Source organism: Crocodylus porosus, unplaced genomic scaffold (genome assembly GCF_001723895.1).
Source record: "Crocodylus porosus isolate Cpor-Errol unplaced genomic scaffold, CroPor_comp1, whole genome shotgun sequence".
Taxonomy (NCBI): domain Eukaryota; kingdom Metazoa; phylum Chordata; order Crocodylia; family Crocodylidae; genus Crocodylus; species Crocodylus porosus.
Genome location: NW_017728921.1, coordinates 13,590,434 through 13,617,825, shown reverse-complemented (window position 1 = coordinate 13,617,825; position 27,392 = coordinate 13,590,434). Strand labels below are relative to the sequence as shown.

Sequence of the window (27,392 nt, the reverse complement as noted above, 5' to 3'; positions counted from 1 at the left end):
CAGTGCTCACCAGGTGCTGCTGGGCAGGGGACGATCCCTGCTGCCCCCCACTGCATGGGGGGCTCTGCCACAATCCGCCCGAACCCTACTTTGCTCCCCCAGCCCCCCATGGGTGCCCCGCCTGGGCCAGCTCCAGCCCTTTAAGAAAAAAAACAAAATGAGAAAAGCCCCAGGACTGCAGGGGCTCATGCACAGCCCTGCACATGGCACAGGGCAGTGGGGATCGTCACCTGCCAGCAGGACTGATGAGTCCAGGGTCTTTTCTTTTTTCTTAAAGGGCCAGACGGGGTGCCCATGGTGGGGGGCTGAGGAAGTAAGGGGGGTTGGGGGTGCATGCAGAGCCCCCCATGCAGTGTGGGGAAGTGGGGGGCAGCAGGGATTGCCCCCCTGCCCGGCAGCACCCGGTGAGTCGGGCCTTTTTTTCCCCCCAAAAAGCCAGGAGCTGGGGTGGGCAGCGCAGCCATTGCCGGGCTGGGAGAGGGGCGGGGGATGGGCCTGGCTGATTCAGAGATTCAGCCGAACTGAATCACCAAATCGAATCACTGTCCCCCGAATCGGCTGAATCTGAAGTGAATACCAGCCGCTTCGCACAGGCCTACTGAGACCCACCGAGCTAGAGATCTGTGCCGTACCTGTATAGCGTCCACAGTGACATTCTGATCATGGATATTAGTGTTCATACAAAATTGCACATTATGCTTTTGTCCTTGGAGAGTGTCAAGGATCGTATTGCTTCTCAGGACTCCCCAAGAAGAACCCTTATTTAGTCCCCCTTCTTTGGGACCCCTTGAAGCCAGCCCTCCTCAAGGGGCATGCCTCAAGAGGTCAAGACCCTGGCTCTTTTTTGTCCTCATCTTCCCCAATGATCTGTAGCACCACTCAAAGATCTCCTTTTTGGTCAGCTCTGGAGAAGCGGGGTGTTCTCTTCTTCAAAGAGGGGGGAGCCAGAGCCCTGACACCTCAAACACCGCAACTCCAAGCAGTCTTGTATTGTGCCACTGCACTTCCCCCGTCCTTCATCGGACTTCACTCTGTCCTCCCTGGGACTACGCCTTTCTCTCTCTCTCCGTCTTCCCTAGGACGACCCTTTCGTCTCGGCCCTGTCCTCCCTGGGAGTACCCTTTTTCTCAATAGCCTCCCTCTTTTGCCTTAGGCACAGTCAACCACGTGCTTGCAACTGAAATTACAAAACGATAGTATTGATCTGGAGACAACACTCGCCCAATAAAATGAACCTTGAAGTCATGGGGAACTAAACAGAGAGCAGTCTCTGCAGCCTGCTGTCAGGCCTAGACTGCCATTTGCCTGGGGTGAAAAAGGCAAATAGGTATCCTGCTTATAAAACTATTCATACAAATTATTTACAACAGCACACACACACACTGAGCCATCCAAAGTGTTCCCCACCAGAACTGCAAGCTAGAACTCAGCTCACTTCACTCTTTCTCACAGATATGCAGCACAAGATGCACAGTCTCAAGAAATTTTACAATTGTCATGAGAAAAGTAATCGGTGCCTCTGCTAGTCATGGAAACCATACCAGAACTCTGATGGCAACGGTCCTGAAAAACCCTGGTTAAGCATAATTGTTGTTTGCAAAACTTTAGTCCTAGTATTTCCCGAAAACTGTGCTGCCTACATCAAAATCCAAAAGAACTGAGACATCCAAAAAGACCCTTTTAATCAACCACAAAGAGCATCCCATTCATGTGTTAGGGTAAACATTTATCTTAGCCTAACAAATATCAAATAACAACAATGACATTGAAGTAATTCTCTTTATAGGAGCAATGTCCTGAAAAGGGATAAAAGGAGTTTCCACTAATGTATCTGTCACTGAGTGGTAGATGTGCCTTCTGATGGTTTTAACAACCTCTGTCACCAACTGCACCATAAAAGGAAGCTTTGAGAAACGATTAGCACACAAAGGAAGTCCCATTTATCAGGTTTCCAAGCAAGAAAAAGAAACCTCCACTTCAGGAAATCTAATTCAATGGAATGGTTTATTCATATTTCCTAAAGGACAAAGACAGAGTTGAGGAGCTGATAACACAGCAACCTCCGCTCTTAACATGCATTTTTGTTGTTCCCCTGACACCAATAACTTGTAATAAAATGCCTAGAAGCTGTCCCAAATGGGGACTACAATATACCATGACTTTTACTCAAAAGGATGCCATATATTTGGAATGAGCTAGTGATGAGCAAGACTTAATGGAATGAGACTATTTATGTTAATAAGGCTCTCTACAATGGGCCTCAAATATATATAAAAAAAGGATACACTTATAAATTACTGTACCAACTACTGCAGAACAACTCAGGATGAGATGGAAGGTGTTAACTATTTAACAAGGCATACAGCATCCCATCACTATACAATCAGTACCAGAGTCAGATGAAGTTACATTCTCCATTCCCTTAAGAAATACAGACATTAGAGATGTGCAAAACAGGCCATATTCAGTTTGGATTCAGATTCAGCCTGAAACAGGGACAGTGATTTGACTCGTTGATTGGGATCACTGTCCCCAATTTGATTCGGCCAAATCCAAATCTGAAGATACAATGTTGATGTGAAGAATCAGTGATTCGGCCATAGACACCACTTTAAATGTTTTTTCTACATACCTCAAGGTACCAGGTGTGGCTCGTGAACACTGTGGTGCTGTGGTGGATGGAGCATCCCCCAGGAGCACAGGGGGACCCTCCACGTGCTCGGCGGTAAATCCAGAGTGGAACTGAAAGTACTTCCAGTCCAGTTCTGGGACTGCCAGGGCCACCCCCCAAGTTCAGCAATTGGCCACAGGGGGACCCCAGGTGCCCCCCCAGACCCAGGAAGCACCAGTCGCCAAGCCGAGGGAGCATGGGGGGGCCCCCCACACGCTCCTCAACAGACCCAGAAGTGGACTGGAAGTGCTTCTGGTCCAGTTCTGGGTCTGCTGCCGAGCACGCTGGGGACCCCCCCATGCTCCCATGGGACACTCCATCCACCCCAGCATCACAGCGTTCACAAGCCGCCTGGTACCTTGAGGTACGTAGAAAAAATATTTAAATTTGTATCTATGTCCGAATCTCCAAATCTTTCTGAATTGATTTAGAGGGTTCCCGATTCGATTTGGAGAGATTAAAGGGTCTCCTGATTTGATTCAGATTCGGAGATTCAGCTGCCGAATTGGGCCGAATCTCTGCTGAATCGAATCAGGGACCAAAGCTTCACATGGCCCTAACAAGCATTCTCCAAGTCTGCAAACAAAAGACGAATGGGAGAAAACAGAAGAGCACACATTGATCATGATCGCAACTGCCACAGCACTGGGCCTGTTATAGGTCACCCAACTGGGAATATGAGATGTTCATCATCATCAGCTCCTATTACCAAAAATCTAGAGATTTGTGTCACAATCATGGCCAAATCAGGGATTCACTGTGCACAAGTACACAGAAAGGGATGCTCTTTGCCCAATCTAAAACTGTTCTTTTAGATAAAATACACAACGTCAACATTTCCATATCACGATCCTACTGTACATCCGAAAAAAGGGGGGAGTCTCTATGGTATGCTGACCATTTTGATCCCTTGGAAATATTTGGTGAGAATTCCAGATTTAATCTAGGTTAGATTTACATTACATCACAGACAACATTTTTCAAAAGCACCTAACTCCTTCTTGCACCAGTGATTAGGCACCTTGCAACCCGAGTGTCTGGAAAGGGCCTAATTCTCTTTTAATTTAAGTATCTACATACATTTTATCTCCAAGCTAATATTTGATTTCAAAGTATTTGTATTTTTACTCTATTTAAAAAATTTGTAAAATGATTAAAATGTCATGCTTGTCAACCTAAACAGCAACAAAGTGTTGATGTTTTTATATTTATATTATGATTCCTATCCAGCATCTACCACAAGGTCAGCTCTTGTTCCCTTCCAGGAACACATCTGTCTATAAAACCTGATGGAATCAAGCACATTTTAAAAAAATCAACGTAATTTCCTTTTCCCTCCTTTTTTTAAAATGCCAGCTATCAATATACAGGAGGAACAAAACACAAAAACACACTAAAAAGAAATCCAATCATTATTTTTTACAGCAAATGGGAACTGATTAGACAGATGCATACTTTGTGTACATGTGTTCCTCAAAGCATACAAAGCACAAACATTTATACTGAGAAAGATCATATCAGGATGTTAAGTGGTTTGCCTTTGTGCAAATGAAGCTATCTGATTAAGCAGTGCTGTAATTTTTTCATTCCCGTTTTTTTTTTTAAATAACTCAGGTGAATTTTATATTAACTGACAGGACTAGGGATTTTGTTGAAAGTGTGCCATAAAACAGAAACAGGTAAAAAGGGACGCTCAAGGAGAAAAGCATTTTGACATTTCTGAGTGCTTATTTTTAAACTATACACTGTAAAATTATCAGGCCAAATGGGTTCAAGCCATTACCTCTCTATTAAATCCCATTTAAGAACTGGCCCTGTAGGTTTTCAAAACGAATGTTTGAGTTTCCTCCTTCCAATTTAAACTTAATGGTTGATATTTTCAAAGCGACGAAAGAGAGTGAGGTGCTCAAGCTCCCATTAAAATTAATTTGGACTCCAGTGCCTACCTTCCCTCAAGCCCCATTTGAAACTCCCTGCCTAAGTGAACAGCTGCACTGTGGGGCTAAACGGCCCCTCTGGAATCTAGGGCTGAAATCACAAGCACTTTCAACCACCACGGAAATTAAGAGTAGCAGGTAGCCAGCACTTTGCAGAATCAGACCCCTGGTGAACATGAGAGCATGAGGCAAAACATTCAAGTTTTCAAGAGAAGGCTATTTTTCTAAAAGCATAAAAACCAAATGGCCACACAAGATCTAAACTGTATGCACGCAGATTTATGCAAATACAGAAAAATGATCAACATCTCCTTTGGAAAGCTCTTATCAGTTCAATGCAGATAAAGACAGAGGTCGAGAAAGAGGCATATTTAAAAACACAGAAATAATCTGGCTTGTTTTATTGAGTGCTCTTCAACCACTTAAAAACAGGCTCCCTTTAATCTGCTGCAAAGTTCCTAGGCTACAAACTAAATATGGTAGTTTTCTTCCCAAGGTGACCTTCACTGGTTTAACAAGCTGGATGTCTGGCTTCCAGAAGAGATTGTAAAGTTGAGGTGGAGTATATCTGATCTACTCTTTGCGCAGTGACTGTTGTGTAGGGATTTAGGCAGCAAGGTATGTAGACTGAACAACAGGAACAATAGTTTGGGGAGGAATTACTCACAGAAACCTCACTGCAAAATTCTGCATGAAGGAGGGTTTTCTCTATCCAAAAGAAGGCAATTGCTCAGTTCTACTATCCCTTCTTCCTGGCTCCCTGCTATAGGAGGTTTCAAAGAGAAGAAAAAAGAAAATATGCAGCAACATATTTCAATGCCTCTGAGTTGAGGCTATTTAATTATACTTGGAAACAACTGCAGCAAATTCTAGCTCTGAAACAACAGGTACACAGAAAAACACAAAGGAGCAGCGCTGTGCAGAAGCATGCACATTTACATCAGATACAAGGCTTCAGTTCCAGCTGAGGAATCTCAAAGGCATAATAACTGAAGTGATTTTAAAGGGAGACCTAAAATAGAGTACTACAAAAATGCCCTCTCGTTCTGTGGAGTTCAAAAGCCTGTTCCAAACAGGCTCAAAAACATGTGGATTAGTCAGCCATGCCACTCGCCTCTTCTTCCTCCCCTTCCCCTCCGCCCTCCCAAGTTGCTGCCTCTGCAAAGACTTCTTGCTGGAGGAAGGGGGCCTCTGGGGAGCTCCTCCAATACCTTTAGCTAATGGAGGAGCAGAGGCTTGCATGTCTCATCCTGTCAGAGGATGTGCTGCTGCTGCTGCACCGGGGTGCTGGTGGCGGTGGGAAAACTCAGGTGAGGTGGCTCTCCTGGGGGTTCTGGCTGTGAAGGAAGGGAAAGGGTCAGTTCCAAATCTTCTTCCACGAAAGGTGACTCAGCCTTGCGGAAAGGACAACTGCTTACAGCACGAAACCACCACTGGCCTCCGCACCGTGTTAACTACCTTGAGCTCACTCAAGGTAAAAAAAGCATAGTGTAGACACAATCTGAAGTGTCTGGCTGAGCAAGAAGAGTACCACAGCTTCCGACTGGAGACCTACATCAGAAAGGAAAGGAAACTAATTTGAACTGAAGACTATTGATTTGCCCATGGGCTTGGAGAGGAAATGTATGGAAAATGTGAAGAGGTCAGGTGTGGACTACTTTGTGTAAAAAGTAAAACTCAAGCTAAGCCAGAGCAGAGTAGGAGCAAAAGTCACAAATGCCTTTTTTATTTGAGGAATGGGGTGAGAGTTAAGATAGACTGAAGCACATTTTGCATAAAGGGAAGTTGCGGGAGAATAGAACGAGGTGCTGGCTGGGACACAGTGTACATACATGTAGATAGAAATATAGATATAAAATGGGGACCATGTCAATTTTTAATGCCACTTTTATTAAATTCATGCATTAAATATAACATAAAATAGATTTAACATCCCTGGTCCTATTCCATAAAACTCTTTCCCATTAAAAAAGGGATGAAAGAAAGCCAGTGCAAACTTAAGAGCAGGATTAGATTCACTGTTTTAATCCACAGGGGAAGAACAGCAGTTCCTGGCACTCCAGAGAAACCCTGATAGCAGTACCTGCCTGGGGGGAGGCACTGAATTCTTCTTCTTTGGCAATCCCTTGCGGTCAAGGATGGTTATCTTCCATGACTGTCTTATCTGTGTGGCCAGAGATGGCTGATGAAGCTTACCCAGGTTCAACAGGCTCTACTGCAGCTTGGACACGTGTTTTCGTGTGAGGTGGGTGGCTCTGGATTCTTGATTTGGTCCATGATATACTGTTTCTGCCGCTCCCACTTTTTCATCTACTGTTGTTGTCATGAGGTTTCAAAGTACAGAGATCCCTGCAGTAGACTCTTCCTCCATTTGGGCTGGTCCTCGGTGATAGTCTCCCATGAGTTGACGTTACATTAAGTTGGCCTTGAGGATGGCCCTGAAGCACTCTCTCTGCCCTCCTCTTGAGCATACACCTTTTCTGAGCTGGGGGAATAAAAATTGCTTTGGGAGCCTGGAGTTGGACATCTGGATGACACAGCCAGCCAAACGAAGTTGATATCAGATGATCATCACCTCAATATGTGGTGTTTGCTTGCATAAGGACACTAAGGTTGATGTATCTGTCTTCCCACCGGATTAGGAGGCTCTTCCACAGGCAGCATTGATGGTGCATCTTTAGATGTCTCCTGTACATTGTCCATGTCTCAGCTCCATACGTCAAGGTGGGGATCATGACTGTCTGATAAACCATGAGATTGGCTTTAGATCTGATATCATGATCTTCACACACCCATTTCTTCAAGCGTCCAAAGGGTGCACTTCACGTTTGAGGTGATGTTGGATTTTTTTTCTTGATGTCAGCCTTCTGCAAGAGATGGTTTCCAAGGTACAAAAAATACTCAGTGTTCTCCAGCGTCTCACCACGGATCTGAATTAATGAAGCTGGGGATTGTTCATTAGGAGCTTGGTGGTGGAGAACCTTAGTCTTCCCAATGTTAAGTGTCAGTCCCATTGTCTTGTATGTACCAGTAAAGACATTGACAATTGCCTGAAAGTCTGTTTCTGAGTGAGCGTACACTACAGCATCATCAGTATACTGGAGCTCAGTGACTGAGGTCAAGGTGGTCTTGGTTTTGGCTCAGAGTCAGCTGAGATTGAACAACTTACCATCTATTCAGTAGTTTAGCTCAACTCTGGCTGGAACCTTGCTGGTGGTCAGATGTAGCATCACAGCAAGAGATATTGAGAAGAGTGTTGGAGCAGTGATGCAGCCTTGTTTAACTCCTGTCTTAACCACAAAGGGATCTGTGATGGATCCATTACTGAGAACCATTTCTCACATACTGTCATGAAGAAGGCAGAGAATAGTGACAATTTTGATGGACATGCATACTTCAGAAGAATCCTCCACAACACTTCTCAGCTGACAGAGTCTTAAGCTTTCATGATATCAAAAAAGGCCACGTAGAGAGGCTTATCTTGTCCCTGGCATTTCTCTTGCAGCTGGCAAGCTCTGAAGATCATATCAGTTGTGCCTCTTGAGGCCCTAAACACACACTGAGATTCCAGGAGGGGCTCTTCAACAGGTGGAAGGAGACTGTTCAGGAGGATTCTCACAGTGATCTTTCTGTGGTGGATAGCAAGCCGATCCCACTCTAGTTTCCAGTTGGACTTGTCTCCTTTCTTGAAGACTGTCACAACCATTGTGTCCCTGAGGTCATCTGGGATTTTCTCATCATTCCAGATCCTTAAGATGAGAGCGTGAAGCTGTGATGTGAGCTCCTCCCCCTCCCGCTTGAACATTTCTGCAGGGATATTCCAGCCTCTCCAGATGCCTGGCCATTCTTCATCTGCTTGATGGCTTTGCTCACCTTGCAAAGATCGGAGGGATTCTGAGATCATTTCTGACTGGGTGTTGCAGGATGGAGTTGAGAACACTCTCATCAACAACTGAGTCGTGATGGGAAGGTCTTCAAAATGCTCCTTCCAACAGGCATTGATGGCTCCTCTTTCCTTGATCGGGTCTTCTCCATCCTTACATCTCAAAGGTGTTGGTCCCTGAGTGCTCGAACCATGGATGGCTTTGGTGGCACCAAAGAAACCACATCTTTCATGTATGTCAGTGATATGTTGACTCTCCTTAACCTTGTCTTCCCACCATTTATTATTCATAGCATGGGACCTCCTTTGGGCCTCTGCCTTGGCTCGTTGGAGATTCAGTTTCTTTTGCTTGGAGTTGATGTAATTTTGCCAAGCACAAAAGGCCTTGCACTTGTGATCAATCAACTCTTCGATCTCTCCGTTGTTCTCATCAAACCAGTCTTCATGTTTCCTGGTGGAAAATCCAAGTGTCTCTTCAGAGGCGCCGATAACAGTGGCCTCGAGGGCGCCACTCACGCCGCTAACATTATCCCGTTGTTGCTGATTGGAATTCACCAGTCTTTTGTTAAGGCACTGGTGGAAGAGGTCTCGCTCATTTGGGTCCTCGAATCCTTCGGTGTTGATCTTCTGTTGGTATTACTTCCGCTGGAGCCGTCATTTAGTTAGTCACAAGGACTTCTGAGTCATGCCCCTTTATACCAGCCTGAAGACCTGACGTACTAAACTGGTATTGTGAGGCTCTATAATTCTGGAGTGGTGGTAAGCATACCCCTGTCCATACAGTGACTTATATTTGACTTTTCTTCAGTAGCTCATGTCTAGCCTAATGTGGAAAACAGCTGAACCATTCTGTTTTTACCCAATGCTGTTTAAAACTTTTAAAAATGGAAACAACCTTGACCTTGCACAAGACCAAAGCCTAATAAAGATGTCAGCATAACTCCCAAGGTCCAGCTCTTTGGATACATTACTATGCTAATAGCATTCCAAAGCATGCCAGGCATCCCTGAACACACAACACTTGCCCTGCAGAGATTACAAATCAACTTGAGGCAAAATACAGCAAGGGGAGTAATAGAAGAACAGCAGCTAATAGGAAAAGATGGACAGAAGTAGCATCTGGATTCATAAGGAATCTGATAGGCTACCTGCCTGGTATTGACTGCAGTTTGTGAACATGCACAGACAGTCATGTGCAGTTGGAGCAGTTATTCAAGAGCTAAAACTGGAAGCCTTTTATCTGAAGAACAAAGCACTAGGAACCCCCAGCACTGCTATGGATTGTAGCCAAGCAGAGATATGCAGGCTGGTATGACTGTCATTCTACTAACCTATTTTATGCGCTGCTATTTTATCATTCCCATGACTAGGCTGAGATTCTGCCATTTCCCTCTTAAAAGCATGGCAGATTTACCTTCAAAACAACCCTTCTAATGTCCCAGAAATTCTCACCTTGGTCTCAGTCCTCCGTGTGGTTCCATCTTCAGAAGTCACAATAGACACATGGGAAGTGGGTGTGCCTGGATCTTCCTCCACCGTTACAGTCTCCTCCACCATCTCTTGAGGCTCTTGCATCATTGCTATTGAGGTCTGGTTGCTGGGGCTTTGCTCCTAGGAAGTAAATATGAAATACGTTTGTCATGTATCTGAGCACGACTTAGCAGAGATGCATTTGCATTTTTATTGTGTGTTCTCGTGTATGCAACTGGATGGGCATACAGACTCAGAAGGGGAGAGAGGTTATCGACAATCTGAGAGCATGCTGGCCAGACTAAACCCCTGGAAGCAAAGAACATCTGAAGCTGCCATCAAGGAGCCTGCATTTCCAACGGACCGTTTCTTCATATTTAAGCTTGATTTGCACTTCCCCTTCTATGCTTCGTCCAGGGGGAGAGGGGCAATATCTGCCCAGAAAAAAACATGCACCATGATCAGAGCAAACACCACCACTGGGTTTCAAAGCAGTTCATCTTGTTATTAAAAACTAACTTCCAACTGATAAAACACTTTTCACACCTCAGTAGCAGAGCATAACAAGGCCATAAATGATCCATCAAAGCCTGCTAGTTACACAGAACTATAATTGACACACATCGTCCGCAGCCAAAACGATAATTATGGATATACGATAAGCCAAAACTAACAGCCGAATTGCAGGTGGCACTAGTGGGAATTCACTCCCCTTCTCAACTCCCCCTGCAAAGTTCTGTAGCACAGTAAAGGCCTAACTAGTTACAAAATCAATTAAAAGTTTTGTTTATATACACGAAGCGCAGTGAAGTGCTGAACAGAATGAAAAATCTCCTCTAGATCAAAGGATGGCTCCCTCGGGGCCACTGTCTGAAGAGAATTCTTCTGCTTCTCCCAAGCAGAAATTACTGTTTTCTTTTTTATTTTCCTCATGCAATTTTGCTTCTCACATGGCAGCAGAAATCAGAAAAGGTCCCCCACTAGGTGAATGAAATTCAGACGTTTCACAGTATGTGGCCAATAAGGAGCCGATTTACAATACTGAGAAATGATACTTTTGCAAAACACTTTGAAGGCAATACAGTATGGTATAACTGCCGGCCATTCTTTTGCTCCCAAAAGCCACTGGACTTCATGAATGCATAGGGGTCCAACCCACTCAAGGCTCAGTGCAAAATTAGAGCCTATATTTCCTAAGTCAAGTCCTACTAGACATAGTGCCTATGATCTTCCTGTATAATTATTTCAAAAAAGAAATGTTTGAAAAATAGGAACAGAATGCACTGCTCACTGATCCTCCTAAGAAATTATTGTGAGCAAGACGCTATGTCTTTTCACTTCACAGACAAACAAAATGATAGGGAATAAATCTGTTGCTATGCAGGTGCTGAGTCTAATTATGTCGAGACTTAAATATCCTCCACCTGTAAGTAGTCTCATCACCAGGAAACCACAGCACATTGTTTTTGTAACGTTTTATTTAGGAAATTACATTTCATCCCCATGATATGGTAGACTGCATCCTAGGCAGCGACATGCCTGCTATTGAGCTCTAAAGGAGAAAATACTTTCAAACGTCTTTATGCTGCTGAAAAGGAGCAGGGCTTTGAATTCTCTTGCTCAACTCCACAGGGAAAATATATTTCATTTAATCCTCACATGATCGGTAACCTCCTTTAAAACGAGCTGGCTAAGGTGCCCTTCTTCAAGATTTTTTATTTATTTACAGCTATACTGTGACGTTATAAAGAATACCTGTTCCTTGCAATTCAGGCTTACATTTTAACTTGCAAAGAGTTTCTATATCCAGGTAGATGTTAATATTAAGCCAGCTGCAACATAGTTCAGCAGTGAGGACGTGAGCCTGAGGCAGCCATCTTGATCATACTGGAGCGTGGGTAACCGCAGAAGAGCAAACAAGCTGTGCCAAATACATAGGTGGAGGTAGGCACAATGCCGTTTTTTCCCCTCTGAAACCACAGCATAGGTAAGATGGCAAATCTGTCTGCTTGAGCAAGGTTCAATAAAACCAAGAGGGAAGACTTGCTTCAGTTCACAAGCTTGTTTCTCACCCCTAAGTGCCAGCCCTGTTCCCCCTCTTGCTCACTTCCGGGTGCATTTTGCAGCTCCCGGATTACTTCGTTGCTTATCCTTCCCCAAGTTCTTGTGAGGCAAGCCCTGCTTTGTGATGATAAACCTGGGGAGAGGGGAAGATGGCAAGGCATGTTTGGTTCTGCATGTTTCTGCAACATTTTCTACTTCAGGAAAAAAATTAAATCAAATCTCCCTTTGTATTCAGTCTGCCTGTGGGCAAAGCAAATCTTGAAAGTCTGGCACTTAAACACGAGCAAACTGCAAACTAGTGCACGCTGACTTTAAATGAACCCCAGAGCTTGTTTTTATCCTGTGGCTGCTGCTAAAATGACGATCCAGGGAGATTTGGTAGAGATTTGCATTCCTAAAGGACAATGCTATCAGTAGGGGAAGAGTGTCCTGAGCTTCGAAAGATTAAAAGCCTGCTGAATTTAAGGCAGATTTCCCAGTACAGGCAGCTACTGAGGCTGTCTGCCTGGATCTTCCCTCCCATGGTATGAACTATCTAGGGATGCTATAAGTGAAGGGAATAAAATGGCATCCAAACTCCTGCCCCCTGAGTTGTTTTCCAGGAGCTTGGTCTTTAATCTCTGAAGCCGTCACTTTATGTTATTAATTCACATTTCTGATATAGTAACAACAGTATGGAAAAAAACACTCTGTCAGTTATCCTGGATTTCAAGTCTCCGTTAACACAGAAACTGGGAGACGTTACCAATTTCAAACACTTCACAGACATCAGCAAGGAAGGACACTCTCTTGCTAAACACCGTTTTGGCCAAAGAAAAGATTCCAAATATTTTACCAGTTAAGCTTAATTATTTAATATCTTGATACAAATTGACTGGCCAAACATTTTGGTATATATTAGTCTCAACAGCTTTGAATGACATAAGCACTGCTTCCTCGACAGACCGTCTGCGTGCCAGTGCTATAGTCTGGGTTGTGAAGGAAAGAGACAGCAGTTTGGATGCACTCCACAGTCCTTTGCCTATTTTCTTTGGGCGCTAGCAAGGCAAATTTACATTGTATACCCCGACCCCCTCCACAGAGCCGCCGTGCTCATTATCACTAGTCTGGACCTCCTAAGCATCATAAACTGGGACTGTGGAGACAAAAAGCAGAGAGTCCTCCCCATGAATCCCATGTTGTTAAAAGAGGAGGGTCCCCAACTGAGAGCCAGCGGCTCTAAGGGGACTGCTAGAAGCAATTAAGGACCAGCTCTGAAGGAGGTTTCTCGTGGATCCGGCAGTCAAAAAGCAGGCTGGGATTCTGAAAGGTCCAACCAGAGTTGTTCACTATCTCCTTTGATCTACAGGGGCGGCTACATCTAATTTATCCAGTTACAGAGGGATGATCCATCAAGGAAAACATAATACTGTTTCCAACAAGACTGAAGCAGGATTTCCCTTCCAGTAAATCAACGTATTGCAAGGAGTTGCTCGAGCATAACATACAAATCACTGAATCTTTTACTGTCACAGAAAATCAGAAGACAATACCATGGTATTCAAAAAAGAGATCGCAATCCAGTCACTGCAAAGTGCATCAGAACTCAAGGCTTTTCCCCTTGCCTTTTGTGGGAGTATGGGATGAATTACATCTCTGTTTATCTGTATTTAAATCTCCAGCATCCTTTAAAAACAAGTTATTAAAAAAAAAACCCACACACAATCAATTTATTCCCAGCCTGTAAAAGTTTAGTGCAGATGAAATGTCTAAAAACCCACTAAAACAAGCAAGAACCATAAAATAATAGTAATTCTCTCTCTCTCTCTCTCTCTGGTTAAAAATAGAGTTATTTTCCATTTGAGGCACATATCTCCTAAGGCCTTCTTTGCATTAAAAAATTGCAACCTCAACAATCATAATGATTTCCATTCCTAGGACTGTATTTCCATCGAAGCAGGTATTTTATATCTTTTAAAATAAAAGAATAACCTTCTCCAAGAGGATCACACATCCTACATCACATCAAACCAGTAAACAGAGTTGTTCATTATTCTCTGCCTATAAAACAATTTAAAGAGTCAGCAAACAATATAAAATTTTAGGAGATTGCCACCTCCCAGGAAAACAAGCCCTCTTCAGAAACTTTCTTTTAATAATCACTCTTCCCAAGGTATCTTTTGTTTAGTGGACTGCAGTAGAGACTATTCAGGTTGCTACTTACTTCAGGTTACCATCAGGTATCAGGTTTAAAGGCTTTAGTAAAGTACAAAGGCTGTATCTACCTCAGTGGGGCATCTTTGTCCACAAAAACGTAGTATAGACAAAGGCAAAATGAATGGTTCACTGTGAAATGTACTACATATCTGGGCATAGTTAACGATCTCAGACAATATTTCAAATTGAATTAAACAAGAATATTTTATCTCTCCTGGATGGGTTACCTGCTGAAACCCTGATCCCAGCAACAATTAATTTTAATGGGTCAACTTACATGTCTGGTGTTAGGCACAATTAGCCTGTGCAGGTTCAAAACTCTGTCTATACAGTAAAGAAGAGGTATCAAAAGTACTTCTGGACCGTGGAGCCACATTGTCCAGCTCACAAGGCTCCCAAAGGGGCTGGAGCAAGCACAGCCAGGGCCCACCACCAAAATCAGGGGTCCAGAGCCTCACTGGGCATGTGTCAGCAGCAACGCACAAGCCATGGCTGCATTAACCCCTGCACCACCAGTGCTTGCCCTGGTACCACCACATCCGGATTTGGGCCATAAGGAGTCCTGGGGTCCAGATCCAGCCTGCGAGGATGGGTGAGTTTGATAACCCTGCTGTAGAGGGTCATTTATCTGAACAACAATTTGCTGAACCATCCAGCTGTCTGAATGCAGAATGTTCTACCAACCTGCAGGCTGCGTGCTGCCAGGGAGAGCCGCGGTGACTAATGGAAGAGAGCTGTTTTAACAAACAGAATAAAACTGAAGCAATCAACAAAGTGTGTGTATATATATGCTGTATATCAGAGTTCATTTAATATGTACCTGGCTATTGGTACCAAGTTGCTGTGAATCAAACCGTTCGATTTCACAAACAGGTTTCGGTGCCAGTGAACTGTGATAACTGACACTTCCATATAGTAGAAAAGTAACTTGGATTCAGGTTGGATATTTAGAGCTCAACAGCTCCTCCTGAATGAACTCATGCATAGACTTTCTTATTCTAGGGTAAATGTAGTCACACACGGACTGCACGTTCTATGGGGAAGGCACTCGTCCTACGTCTCTACAATATTTAGCACAAGGGGAGCCCAAGACTAATCAACCTAAGTTCTATCCTTTAAGTGGTCAGTGATTTTAGTCATGCAAACAAATAACTTGGTGCCCACATCAAGTGAGAGCCTGAGCCACAGTCAGCCAGCTCTGCTTCCCTAACTTTTAAAGCCCATTACTGGACACCTTGATAAGTAAACTAGAGTAGATGCAAAATACTGTAGAATGTACATTTGGAAGACTAAGAAGTAGGTGGAGAATACGGATATTGAGAAGTATCTGCCCTTTACAATAGTTGCCTGCCATGTTTTGTAGAACAAGGGAACTAGACTTCATAGATTTCATAGACATTACGCTTGTTGGGTGGACCAGAGGGATGGGTAGAAGGAGGAGGTGAACAGATTTGCTGAACATTTTGAAGAACTAGGGACAAGGTTAGGGACTTCATGAAATGCTGCAACTATTCAGGGACACATAGCCAGGTGTATATTGGGCTCCTTGTTTTAGTGTAGGGGCCACTCATGAACACTGTACATACTTGTGTATAAGGCTCGATTCAGAAACTTGGCACATGCATGCATTTTGCTGGAGTAAGTAGGGATTTTGCAATAATGAAGTTAGATGTTTTAATGATGTGTATACAAAATTCAAAATCTGGAACAACAGTTTCAAAATATTGAGTATTTTGATCATTTAAAAATAAACAACAATGCACAAGGTTAAATGTGGTAAGTACAAAAATTCAATGATCGAATGTGACCCCATGCAAAAAAGAACTGAAACGTTCTCTGGACTTTTGGGTGTTGAACCACAGTAGAAATGCCTGACTTTCTGGGTAAGGGAGTGAAAGGGACTTTCCTGTGGATTGGGCTGTCTACCAAGGAGCTCTGTCTTCGGGGGTGTGGACTGATGAGCAATTTTATACCATTTTGAAGGGAAAAGGGGCTCAGCTCAGTCTGCGACAACCATTTAAATCTACCTGCTCCTATCCCACGGTAAACTGAAGTTAAACTGGGCATCTTACTTCCAAAACAGGGTTGTTATCAAGGCTTGCTTCCTCACTGCAGGATTGGAGCAGATAGTTTAGATAGTTGCCAAGAATCAAGTGGCATACAGATGCCCCCTTTCAAATGACCTTAAGTGGTATAATGATTGCCTGTGGAGTTATTGGCAGGGATGGGACTTCCCAGAATGTGGAGATACAGGGGTAAAAGGTTGCAAGGAGCATGTAGGTGCGACACAGTGCCGGTGTTCATATTTGCCTGCAGATGCTGCAAGCTCTACCAGAGGTCTTTTATGGACCTGCACACCCTTGTGACTCACCCAGAGCTGCTTTCTCTGAGGCGGCTGCACTGGTGCCCTTCTTTTCCATCTGTTTACTTGGCCATTTGTATATCTGTGCATTTCTGGGGACACAAGTGTTTGTACAGGTTCATCTGAACTCTAGCCACCGCAGACTGAATGCAGCATGGGGCATGACTGCTCAGCGCCAGGTACGAGAACTCCCTCCAAGCTGGCATCACAAAGACCACTCACTGGCTACGTGCCACCAGGAGAAGAACATGGAAGATGCACAACAGCTGCTTCAGGATGGATTTGCATATATACCGACGTGCTGCAGATAGTCCTCCCTGCTTTCCAACTCAGTTTAATAAACTGAGTTACAGCACTGCATGATCCGCAGCGAGAAACTATTTGTGGTACAAGTCACATCAATGCAAAACAGCGCAAGTCAATCTGCAACAAATAGCAAACACAGACAAGCCCGTATTTATGCCACTCTTTAAGAGCCCTCACAGAAGCTGTGCCCTAAAGCTGCTCGAGTCTGCACATAAGGAAAACATCCCCAACTAATCAAAAACAAGCTGGCCTGGCCTGGCATGGGATGCTGGACCAGACTCAGCTGTACTCCACAATGCAGTCACTGTTCCCTGAACAGTTACACGCTTACCTTGTCCTTCTGGAAAAAAAAAAAACACACACACGTGGCAGGTGAGTCAGAAATAATGCCAAGGGGCTTTAAAAACCAAGGTTAAAAAGGGACTTTTCAGCAACTGAAAAAAAAATTACATTTAATACAATCATTGTGGAAAGCATTTTCAGCCACAAAGAAGAACTCTGCAACAGGGCACAGCAGTCCACAATCTAAAAGGAAAGAAAGAAAAAATACAAATACGAGGGAAGCAGTAGTAATATTTATTCCTGAAGTGCAGCTAGATACACTAGGGCTCTGTTCAGCCACGCAGCAACTGCCCATCAACGTGGAAGTCTACTGTGCCTGCCCAACAGGCGACAAAGAGGGCTTTTATGCTATTTTACCAATCTGAAGTGTCTCAGTTAATGGAAGACCAGGCAATTGGCCCTCAACTATTTCTAATTGACTGGAATGATGGATGAAGCTAAAGGGGAAGCTGACCCGCTGAACTTTTCCATACAAAACTAGAAAACAGTAAGCAGAGTTTTAAGAATGAAAATGCAGAAGGCAGGGGACAGGATCCCAGAGGCACTGCATCCTTCCTAACCTGGTGCAAATTGTTTTCAGAGTAAGGGAAAAAAGCCCCTGAACCCAAAGCAACAGGAAGATTATCGGGGAAGAACCAAACAGGGTATTTTTCCCATGCTCTTCCCCCTCTCTCTCCAGCAGGCAGGCAGCTCTGCCATACAAGCTGGCTCTTTGAATCAGAAAAGGCAATTTGTCATTTTGACAAGAAAGATGTCTCTCAGGGTTCTTTATTGCCTTGTCTTGCTACGGCAAGGAATTTTTTCAGATCGATTGGGTGCTAACTGAACGTGCTGAGCCATTAAATCCCAGCCAACTTCAAAGCAGAGACTATATGTAATATTATACATGTTAATCACCCCACTGCATTAAAGGTAATGCTCAATAACCATGATGAATGGTAGGTGCTGGGTGACCTTCACAACACAGTAATTACCAGTAGCTTTTAAACTGGGAAAGGGCAGCAGGCAGCCTTTGCTGGACCAATTTGCAAACCTAAATAAATCCAGTCAGTTTTGATGAACATTCAGGTTATAGACGTGGGAGCTGCATTGCGAACAAGGTGAAGCCACCAACAGGGAGGAAGATTTATGCTTCAAAACCCTTGAAGGCTCCTCTGAAACAGAGGCACTATATTTACACTGGACCTTGACTGCAGTGGAAAGCAGCTAACTGTATCAAAGGAGCCTTTCCCTTTGTGATGTGCTGCTCCACTGACAAAATACTCACTGGATCGCTTCACTGCTTACTAGATCTTTTCACCAGTTACAAGCTTCAGGCAGTATGAGCGAGGCACTGACCGACTCAGAACATGTGATGCGTCTTTAACAAAACCTTCACAAAGTTAAATAATTACTATGAAGAACATCACTTGGCCTTTCCAGGAGCTCCTTGGATGGGAGACATAAAGGGTTTTTCCAGACCTTAATGAGTTTAGTTTAACAAGTCAAAGGGGGAAGAAAGGAGGTAAGTACTATCTTTTACAAGTGGGGCAACAAAGGCATGCTGCCCTCTGGCAACTTCCAAGATGGCTGTAGTAGATCCAGAGATTGCACCCTGGTTCCTGATGTCCAACTCCCAGTTCTCCATCCTGCTTTCTGGTATCCTGGTCCTGGCTCATCACGAAGTGCCTTAGCCACAAGGCCGTTCTTTCTTCTTTAAGGCCTGTCAGCTCTGCTTAGTCAAACAGATACAGGACTCTCTAATAATATCATCCTGCTATCAGAAATGAAGCAGACTGCGCACTGAGGAAACCATATTTTTTGTAGCGTAAGCTCCACAGCTAGGATTTGTCAGAAAATCTGCTCACCACAGGCTCAGATTTAATGAAGAGGAAAATACTGCTACTTTCTGTGGCTGAACACAGACTCATCACTCTGATTTGCACCACTACAGGTCTGTAGTTTGCTAGCTACACAAGATCTCCTTGGGTGCCTATACACATGCAGAGAGGCTGCCCCAATGCACTGCAATTACAGTAAGTCAGAGCAGACTTGATTAATTGAGTCTGCTGGAGCGTGGCAATTATCACACTCCAGCAGACTCCAGTGTCACGTGTATCGGTGTCTCCGCACTGAAAAATGGCAACGGGGGTGCTTTAACTAAAGCTGGTTCTACGAGCTTTTAGATGAAGTGCTTCTGCCACCAGTTTTTAGCGTGGGGATGCTGATGCACATGACACTCCAGGTGCTTTAATTAGAGAGGCTTTCAGAGCCGCTCTAATTAAAGCACCCCTTGCCCCACCCCACTCCCCCACCTCCCTGAGCACATCTATAAATGCCCCTAAAGATCAGTAGATGAACACAACGTAGAGCCAGGTGTTCTGATATCTAACCCGACTCATACTAATTGCAGAAAGAGTTTAACACAGACCATGATTGCTACTGGCTTTCTTCCTAAGGTCTTTCAATAAACCAGCAGAAGCTCAAGTGAGGGAGTTAATTTCTGTGGCAAAGGTTGTGCCACAGATTACCATCTTCCATCATGCTTTTTTCCTTCTCTTCCATCTGCTTCTGATGTAATGCTGGCAAAACGAGTTGTAGTAAGGATGACTCATTTGCATATTCCTTTCCTTGCCGGGATTTTAAGATACAGTTCTCCCTGTGCTCTGCAGGTTTTGATCAGAGATAAAGATCAGGCATGCATTAATGTATACCACATCCACAGATTTAACATATACACAGAAGCCAATTCCTTCCCTTAAAAGAAAACTTTTTAAGCTTGCCAGAAGTTACTCTAATTCATTCGAAGGGGTGGTCACTAGAGAACACAATCGTTTAACACAGGGGTAGCCAACCTGCGGCGTGGATGCCACAAGTGGCACACGCTGCCTCTGCATCTGACACACGGCATATTGGGAAGGCAACAGGCAGCAGAAAGCCAAGTAGTCAATTGGGAAGGGAACACAGGGATGGGAGCAGAAAGCAGAGCAGCAGAAGTGGATCAGAGTGACATTTGGGGAGTGTGTGGGGCTAATTTGTAGCAGGTCTGCTAAACAGGTTGGCCTCCGCTAACTTACTACATCCAATCCCAGTACCTGAGAGTCAGAGGGGGCCAACCTGTTTGGTCAATTTTAAGCTAAAACACATGTTTTAAGCCATGCACATGTTGTGTAAAATGCATTAGTGCAAGGCAAGGGTGGGCAATTATTTTGGCTGGAAGTCTGCTTAACGAGTTTTAGTGAGCTGTTGAAGGCCATAAAGGTACCCCCACCCCTTGACAGGTGCCCTGCTCCCTGGTCACCATCTTGGGACCAGAAGTCCCACCCTCTAAGGGGTGGGAGCAAAATGCCTCACTAAAGCTGAGGAAGAACTAATTCAGAAGGGTGCAAAATTGAATTATTACCAATACCTGAGCACTTTTTCGCTCTGTTTGGTGACTACATCAAACCCGAGCCTTGCATTTAACTCATCTCCCTATGCACGTGATACTTCTGCCTATGGACAGCACTTGGATTATATAACTAACTAGATCAAGCCCAGCAACAACAAAGACAAGCCATCTCACAAATCCAAAGGGGACAGCAGGAACAAACAGATCACTGAGGCATTCGAAAACTGACATTCCAAGCATGGCATTTCTTAAATAAATAATTTCTTATTCCAGAGAGAACCAAGTGATTGACAATAAATCTCATCACCCATCCCATAAGGAAGCAACGTGCCAACAACCCCTGCTATTAGAGTAACAAAGCAGGTTTGTTTGGCATCGAGAAGCCAGAACAGCTTCAGTCCAAATAACTCCCTGAGAGATTATCCGTGTTAAATTACGCTCTGCTTTGCTCCTCCCTCTGAAGCAAGCCATTTTCTAAGCAGAACGTAGCAGGGAATGTGTGAATGGTTCCTTAACACAAGTCTGGCTCTTAATGTTATGTAACCCCAGAGAGTAAAAATGTGACAGCAGGAAAGTAACTTCACAGGAGGTCTTTGGATGACTACAAGTCCATTTGAATGCCAAGAGACACGAACAAGTTAGCAAGCCAAGGGCCTTTCCATTCGCTGTAAATCTTCCAAATGGAAAACATTCCAGGAGAAAGAAAATTTTACAAAGTGCAGTGGCAGTTCCCATGTTATTTTAGCAGCCCAAGGGAGTTCATTAAGAATTTTTCATTTTCTTTCTTTGTAGTTAGTTTATCCCATTTACTGTCCTCCACCTCGAAGTATACAGAACAGAGTTGATCTTGTTGCCCATACTCCTACAAGCAGTCCTTGCACACACAGGAAAGATGGACGGACAGTTTGTCTGAACAGGGCTACACGATTGTGCCCTAAACTCGTACTGAAAGGAAGAGGGAAAGAAGAAAGGGGCACTCATTTACAACTAAAGCAGGATGATGAGAACAAAAATGAGGACAGCACACAAACAGAAGTTCTTTGACTGCCTCAACAGCAAGCCTAGGGCCCCAGGGAATAAACCAGGGGAACTAGATACACCTGCCTTACAAGTATAAGCTCTGCCTTGTTGGTATTACTGAAACATAGTGGGAAGATCTGCAGATCTCAAAGGTTAAAATTCAGTTGTTACAATCAATCTAAGGAGGGCTTAAGTAGGGAAAAGGTAAGAGTGACTGGCATTTTGTCAAAAATGGGCACTGCCCATTTGCAAATCATTGATAAGACAGAAGCGAATAATCTTGAATGCCTCCAGACCAGTGTCCTAACCTAATGGATAAAGCAAGAAGAGGTGATGTACTAGTAAGCACCCACTACGCACCATCAAATCAAATTTGGGAATAGGTTTCTTGCTGCATACATAGTTCCCATCTATACCGAGAAGTGAGGAGAAAAAAGCTTCATAATCACTGGAGACTAATTCCAGTGATATATGCTGCAGGTCTTATGATGGCAGGACTATAATGTTCTTGGAATTCTAAAATTAATAAATGGTTTTGACCACAAAAAAAGTGCAGTACACAAATTTGGCATTTAAATTGACCATAGAAATAGTTTATAGGTAGGTGCAAGTGACAGTGATGCGGAAGTGATTAAATCTATAGCGTCAAGAATGCTTGTGCTACACTGAAGGTCAGACCAGATATGTACAATGGCCTTGTCTAGCTAATAAACTATGAGCATACCCTTTAAGGAGACATGAATGATTCCCATCCTTCCCCACCCCATGGCCCCTCTTCCCCCACCCACAATCTTTTCAGAACATTTACAAAAAGGGCATGGTTTTCAGTCAATGATCTCAAAAACGTTTGCCAACACAAGTAAGCACTATTGTCCCCATTTTACAGAGTGAAGAACTGATGCCAACAAAGTGAAGTACAGTGATTCACTGGCAGAATCAAGAGCAGAATTCAAAGCTGCTCAACAGCCAGGACTAAACAGTCCACTGCACCCGGGCTGCCCCTACAAGCGGGTGCAAATCACTCACTGAGAGAGGAGATCTTTTTGCTAAAGTGACTGCACTCAGCAGCATAACTAGCACAAAACACTGTCTTCACCAGGACAGGAAGCTTCAACAAATGTGTCACAATCTTTCAGCTAACTGCAATTCCTATCTTTGGTTTACCTTACTCTGTCTAAGTGCTTTGCGTGCTCTTGGAAAACAAATATCTATGCCTGTTCTTTTATTGGCACTGTATATGCTCAGCATTTTCTTTACAATTCAACCACTTTAATCAAAATCCAGTTGCATCTGCCGAATACTCAATCATTTACATAACATCTTATTATTTCTGTAGGACAAAAGGTTTGTTTGGCACATTTAAATATTATGAAGATAGAAGGTCCCTAGAATGATATGTTACCTCCTTCCCAAAAAGGTATTTTGGGTCTTACATTAAGCCATTTCCAAATTAATTACACAGTAGCAATAATAGCAAGAAATCTCCAGGATAAGAGTAAAATAGGGTATCTATTGACAAACAATATGCATCTCCAAACTCACTCTGAAGGACAGAGTCAGCCTAGCTGCCACAGCTGGCATACTCTTCCCCTCAGCTAGCAATACAAGCTGGAAGGCTAAGTGTTCACTATTTCACCATCAACACAGGAAAACTTCCTGAAGCATTTATGCTAAAAAATATACTTCAGGAAGCCTGCCAAGCAGAGGCTACAGAAGGAATACAGAGATTTAGTATATCTTCCAACCACTGGACCAAACCCCTGCCTGGGCCAGTACCCTCCAATTTTGCATGCATTAGTCTGCTGCACGTGCCCTGGCAGAGGCCAGCCTCTAGCTACCTCATTTTGGTACCTACCACTTTGCTCTGGCAAACTCTCCTCATTATGGAGGAACTCCGCCAGCACTTTTGCAATATAGTCTATTTTTATAACAAACAAGGATGTGCTCCAGGAGAACATATGGCATCTAGCTACCAAGTGCCTTCCTTTTCTTTCCCTTCACATCTTTCCTAGAGAAAAACTGAACGCACAAGGACCACCTCCACCAGCCTCTCAGCATACCACCAGTGTTCCTTGCTCCTACAGGATAGGGGCAACCTTTTCTCAGTATTTTTAGTCCTGTGCTGTACCGTAAAGATCTCTGTGCTGACCCCAAGGTCATGCAAATAGTAGCTGATGGTAAGAATTCAAATGAAAGTGGTCTGATTGTTTTTTCACAAATGAATGAAGAATAAATATATCTTTTTTAACAGAATGGCTAAAATGATCAAATCAGCAAGAATTTAGCAATAAGCTATGGAACCCAGCTGTGGAGTATGCTGCTCAGCTGCCCTACACTTTAATATACTTTCCATGGTTAATTCCATGAGCACTACCCAGATAATTTACACGGGAATCTATACAGACAGGGTTCGTTTTCATTAGGTTTTCGGCCTTCAGACTTGCTCTGTTCTCAAAACGGAACGGTGCCTTTTGATACATCTGTGGAATCCCTAGTGGGTATGTAAAAATAGCTCCTGTAAAAATGTTGCTGAACCAGAGATTCAACTCCATTGATCTTAAACTAAATCATCATTTTTAATGCTATTCCTAACAAAAGGAAACATCTTTAAAAACTGTTTGGCAGAGCACTAATAGGGTGAAATGAGGATAGACATTCACATCTACCTGAATATTTCCTTGCTACGGTGCAAGACAAGCAAATACATTAAGGTTAAAGATTTAAATTTAAATCTTAAAACATTAAGATTAAAGACTCCATTAAACAAGGCATGAGACAGAAGATTCATCTCATATTTATTTCTGGAGGACATTCCCTTCCTTTACAAATGGGAGGTCCTGCTATCCGTCATGGCAATCAAAAATCCAAAACAGCAACAGGAGTTTCACAAATCTGGCAATCCAGCTAGGATTTACCATCAGTCCCTTGGTTTTCCTGAAAGCATCGACATGGGTCTTCCCCCATTCTTATTTACAGAAGAGACTTAGAGCCATTCTGCTTGACCTAAACATCCACGAGACAAAGCCGATCTGCAATGGTATTCTGGGAAGAATAGCTGGTCAGTGCTCCTAATGCAACTCCCCACTCTCTTCCTGCTAAATAAACCAGCTGGCCTTAGGATGTCAGAACAGGGGAAGCACAAAACCAGCTTGAATGTCTGCCATGTGGTTTTGTTTTCACTAATTCATTAACTTTCCTACACTGAGCTCATGAGCTGGCATCAGTAATAATGCTACTGCTTTATGCCATTTACTATAGCCACCAGGGTTTGTTTTTGTTTTGTTTTGGGTTGGGTTTTGGGGGGGTTTGGTTTTTAATATGGTAAATGTAATCAAAGCACAGCAGCCATAAAATTCTGCTGTCTAGCCTACTAATCCAGACAAAAGAGTAATCATCAACAGATTGGAAATGAGCAGGGAAGAGAAAAATAGATGAAGGGTGTGGGGAGGGGTTGGATGAAGGAAGGAGGTACAACTAAGCAAATGACACTGGGAGATAACAGGGGAGAAGTGAGCAGTGTAAAGGATTACATATATACCTGGTGGGTGGAGGGGGAAAGGGGAGAGGTAGAGCTAGGACAGAATGAAAGAATGAAAAGCAGAAGGGAGAAGATGAAACCTGTGGATAGGAAGGTTAAAATACAAGACAGACCCCAGCTGAAAACCAGTGGGGAAGAATGCAGAGGTTAGGGGGGAAAGGTGGACATAAGCAAGTCCTTATATCTTTGATCTGATCTTGTCAACTTTGCTTTAATTTTCTTTATAAACTTGCTGCCAAACAGTAGCTTTTCTCCATTCACAACAGGATTCACAGGGGTGTTTTTAAGGGTCTCCAAGCAATAAAAAGTCCATTCCACAGCTACTGTATCTGTGTGAGTGCATATATATAATTATTATTATTTTATTATTATTTCTTTTTGTCAGCAGTTAGTCACCAAGTGTTACTAATGCATGGGCACTCCCAGACAAAGAAGGGATTGAGCACAGGAAGCCTGAGCACAAACTCTTTTAACTTCATGCAGTCTAAGGGACAAACAAATGTGCGATAACACATGAATAAGAGTAAGACAGCATGTGCTCTGTGAGTTAGCACCTGAAGAAAGGCATCCTCAGTCCGTTCAGCCACAAGCACCTTCCTGGTCACGTCCAGACAAGCATGGACATGCGGTATGTGGCCCTGCAGACCTGTCTGTAGCATCACACACCACACATGCAAGCATTCCCCATGCTGATACCTTGCAGCAGAGGTGGGGGTAGGGATTGACCCTGGGGTCAAAAAAACCGACACTAAAAATAAGTGGGGCAGCACACATGGTGGCAATGTGCGCTGCCCCAAACTGGAGCCTGGCTGGCTGGAGGCATGCTCTGGCTGCTAGCCAGGCTCCCAGCTACAGAAGCATTGTGGCTGCAGCTCCCCGAAGCCCCTAGTATCCCAGGTAAAGCTGCTGGGATCAGCACAGTTGCTGGCCCCAGCCTCCCCTACCCCACCTGGTGTAACTTGCTATGTGCCAGAGCACACGTGGCACAAGCACTCCCTAGGGACAAGGAGCAGTGGCACAAGGTGTCACTTGTGAGACACGGGGGAAACAAATGTCCACGCTCATCTGGGCACTGGGAACACAGTGGCTGGATGGACCCATGAGGAGCTGCTAGATGTGGGCACACGCTAGTGCATTTGCAGTTGTAGAGACTGTCTGCCCCCACAACTGGTTGCAGATCAGCACAAGCACTGTCTTACTTCTGGTACAGTCCAAGCTACAAGTGATATCCCACAGGAGCAAGTTAAGCAGCTTCCTCTGTTTTGCGTAGCCAGCAACAGAGGATGGAAAGGAGAGTGCTCTGCTGACAGCCTCAAGCCCTGCAATTTTCTTGTGAACCAAGCTTTAGTGGTGTTCTGTTTGCATTAGCTGAATGTGCTGGCACGCATCCATGTCCAAAACACTCCCCAAATGCTGGAACCGAACAGATGCAGCATTCCAAAGCTCTTGTGTTACATGAAAAACAGAAATTTTGACTGGCAAACACACCCAAAAAAAAAACCTCTTTCAAAAAGCATCATTTTCTTGAAATAAGGGAAAAAAAAACCCTGATATTCTCAGAAAGTCACCAAGTGATCCCAGTTTCAGCAGACGGATCGGAAACATGTTCAATAATAATGCACTCACATTTGTGGGACTGTTCTGGTAATAAACTCATGAAAGAGACTGCCAGCTGAGAAACAAGATGCATTAAGTCACATCCTCGGCTTTGCAAATCTATCTTGATCTTTGTATTCTACTCGTAAACAGGAAAGAGGCTCAGCTAAATCTGCTTGGGTGGGAGGACTCAACCAATTAGAGAATAAATTTCTAGTGTCTTTACAAATCAGAATTCAAATCCAAAGACAACTGAAGACAATCTGTCAAATACATTTTAGTATACTAAAGAGATCAAAATTATGGGATCCTTCTAAAATGAATTTGGCTCAACCATAAAGCCTTTTAAAGGAACTGTGGTGCAAAGGACTTCTGTGCTAAACACGTGTGCTGTAACTACAACTATTTCGGTGAGAAAAGACCTCACCCTCTCCAACAACCCTCCCCTTACTGAACAAAATGCTGACCTCATGAAGGAACACCTTGAGAAGCTGGATACCTTCAAGTCAGCCAGCCCTGACAATCTGCACCCCAGGGTACTCAAGGAGCTGGCGAGCGTCATAGCCCAGCCCCTGGGACGGATCTCTGAAAACTCCTGGCGCTCTGGTGTAGTGCCCGAAGACTGGAAGAAGGCCAA

The 27,392-nt window shown here is 43.9% G+C and overlaps 1 protein-coding gene across 11 annotated transcripts in view; it reads right to left on the bottom strand.

The window, feature by feature from the left end:
- Positions 1-27,392, bottom strand: part of ARVCF (armadillo repeat gene deleted in velocardiofacial syndrome) — a 263,050-nt gene that overhangs the window by 123,032 nt on the left and 112,626 nt on the right. For all 11 annotated transcript variants that reach the window (XM_019539025.1, XM_019539028.1, XM_019539026.1 and 8 more), the window contains one exon: positions 9,944-10,102. In XM_019539025.1, the coding sequence (XP_019394570.1) occupies positions 9,944-10,102 (159 nt within the window). The remainder of the gene's footprint in view (positions 1-9,943; positions 10,103-27,392) is intronic.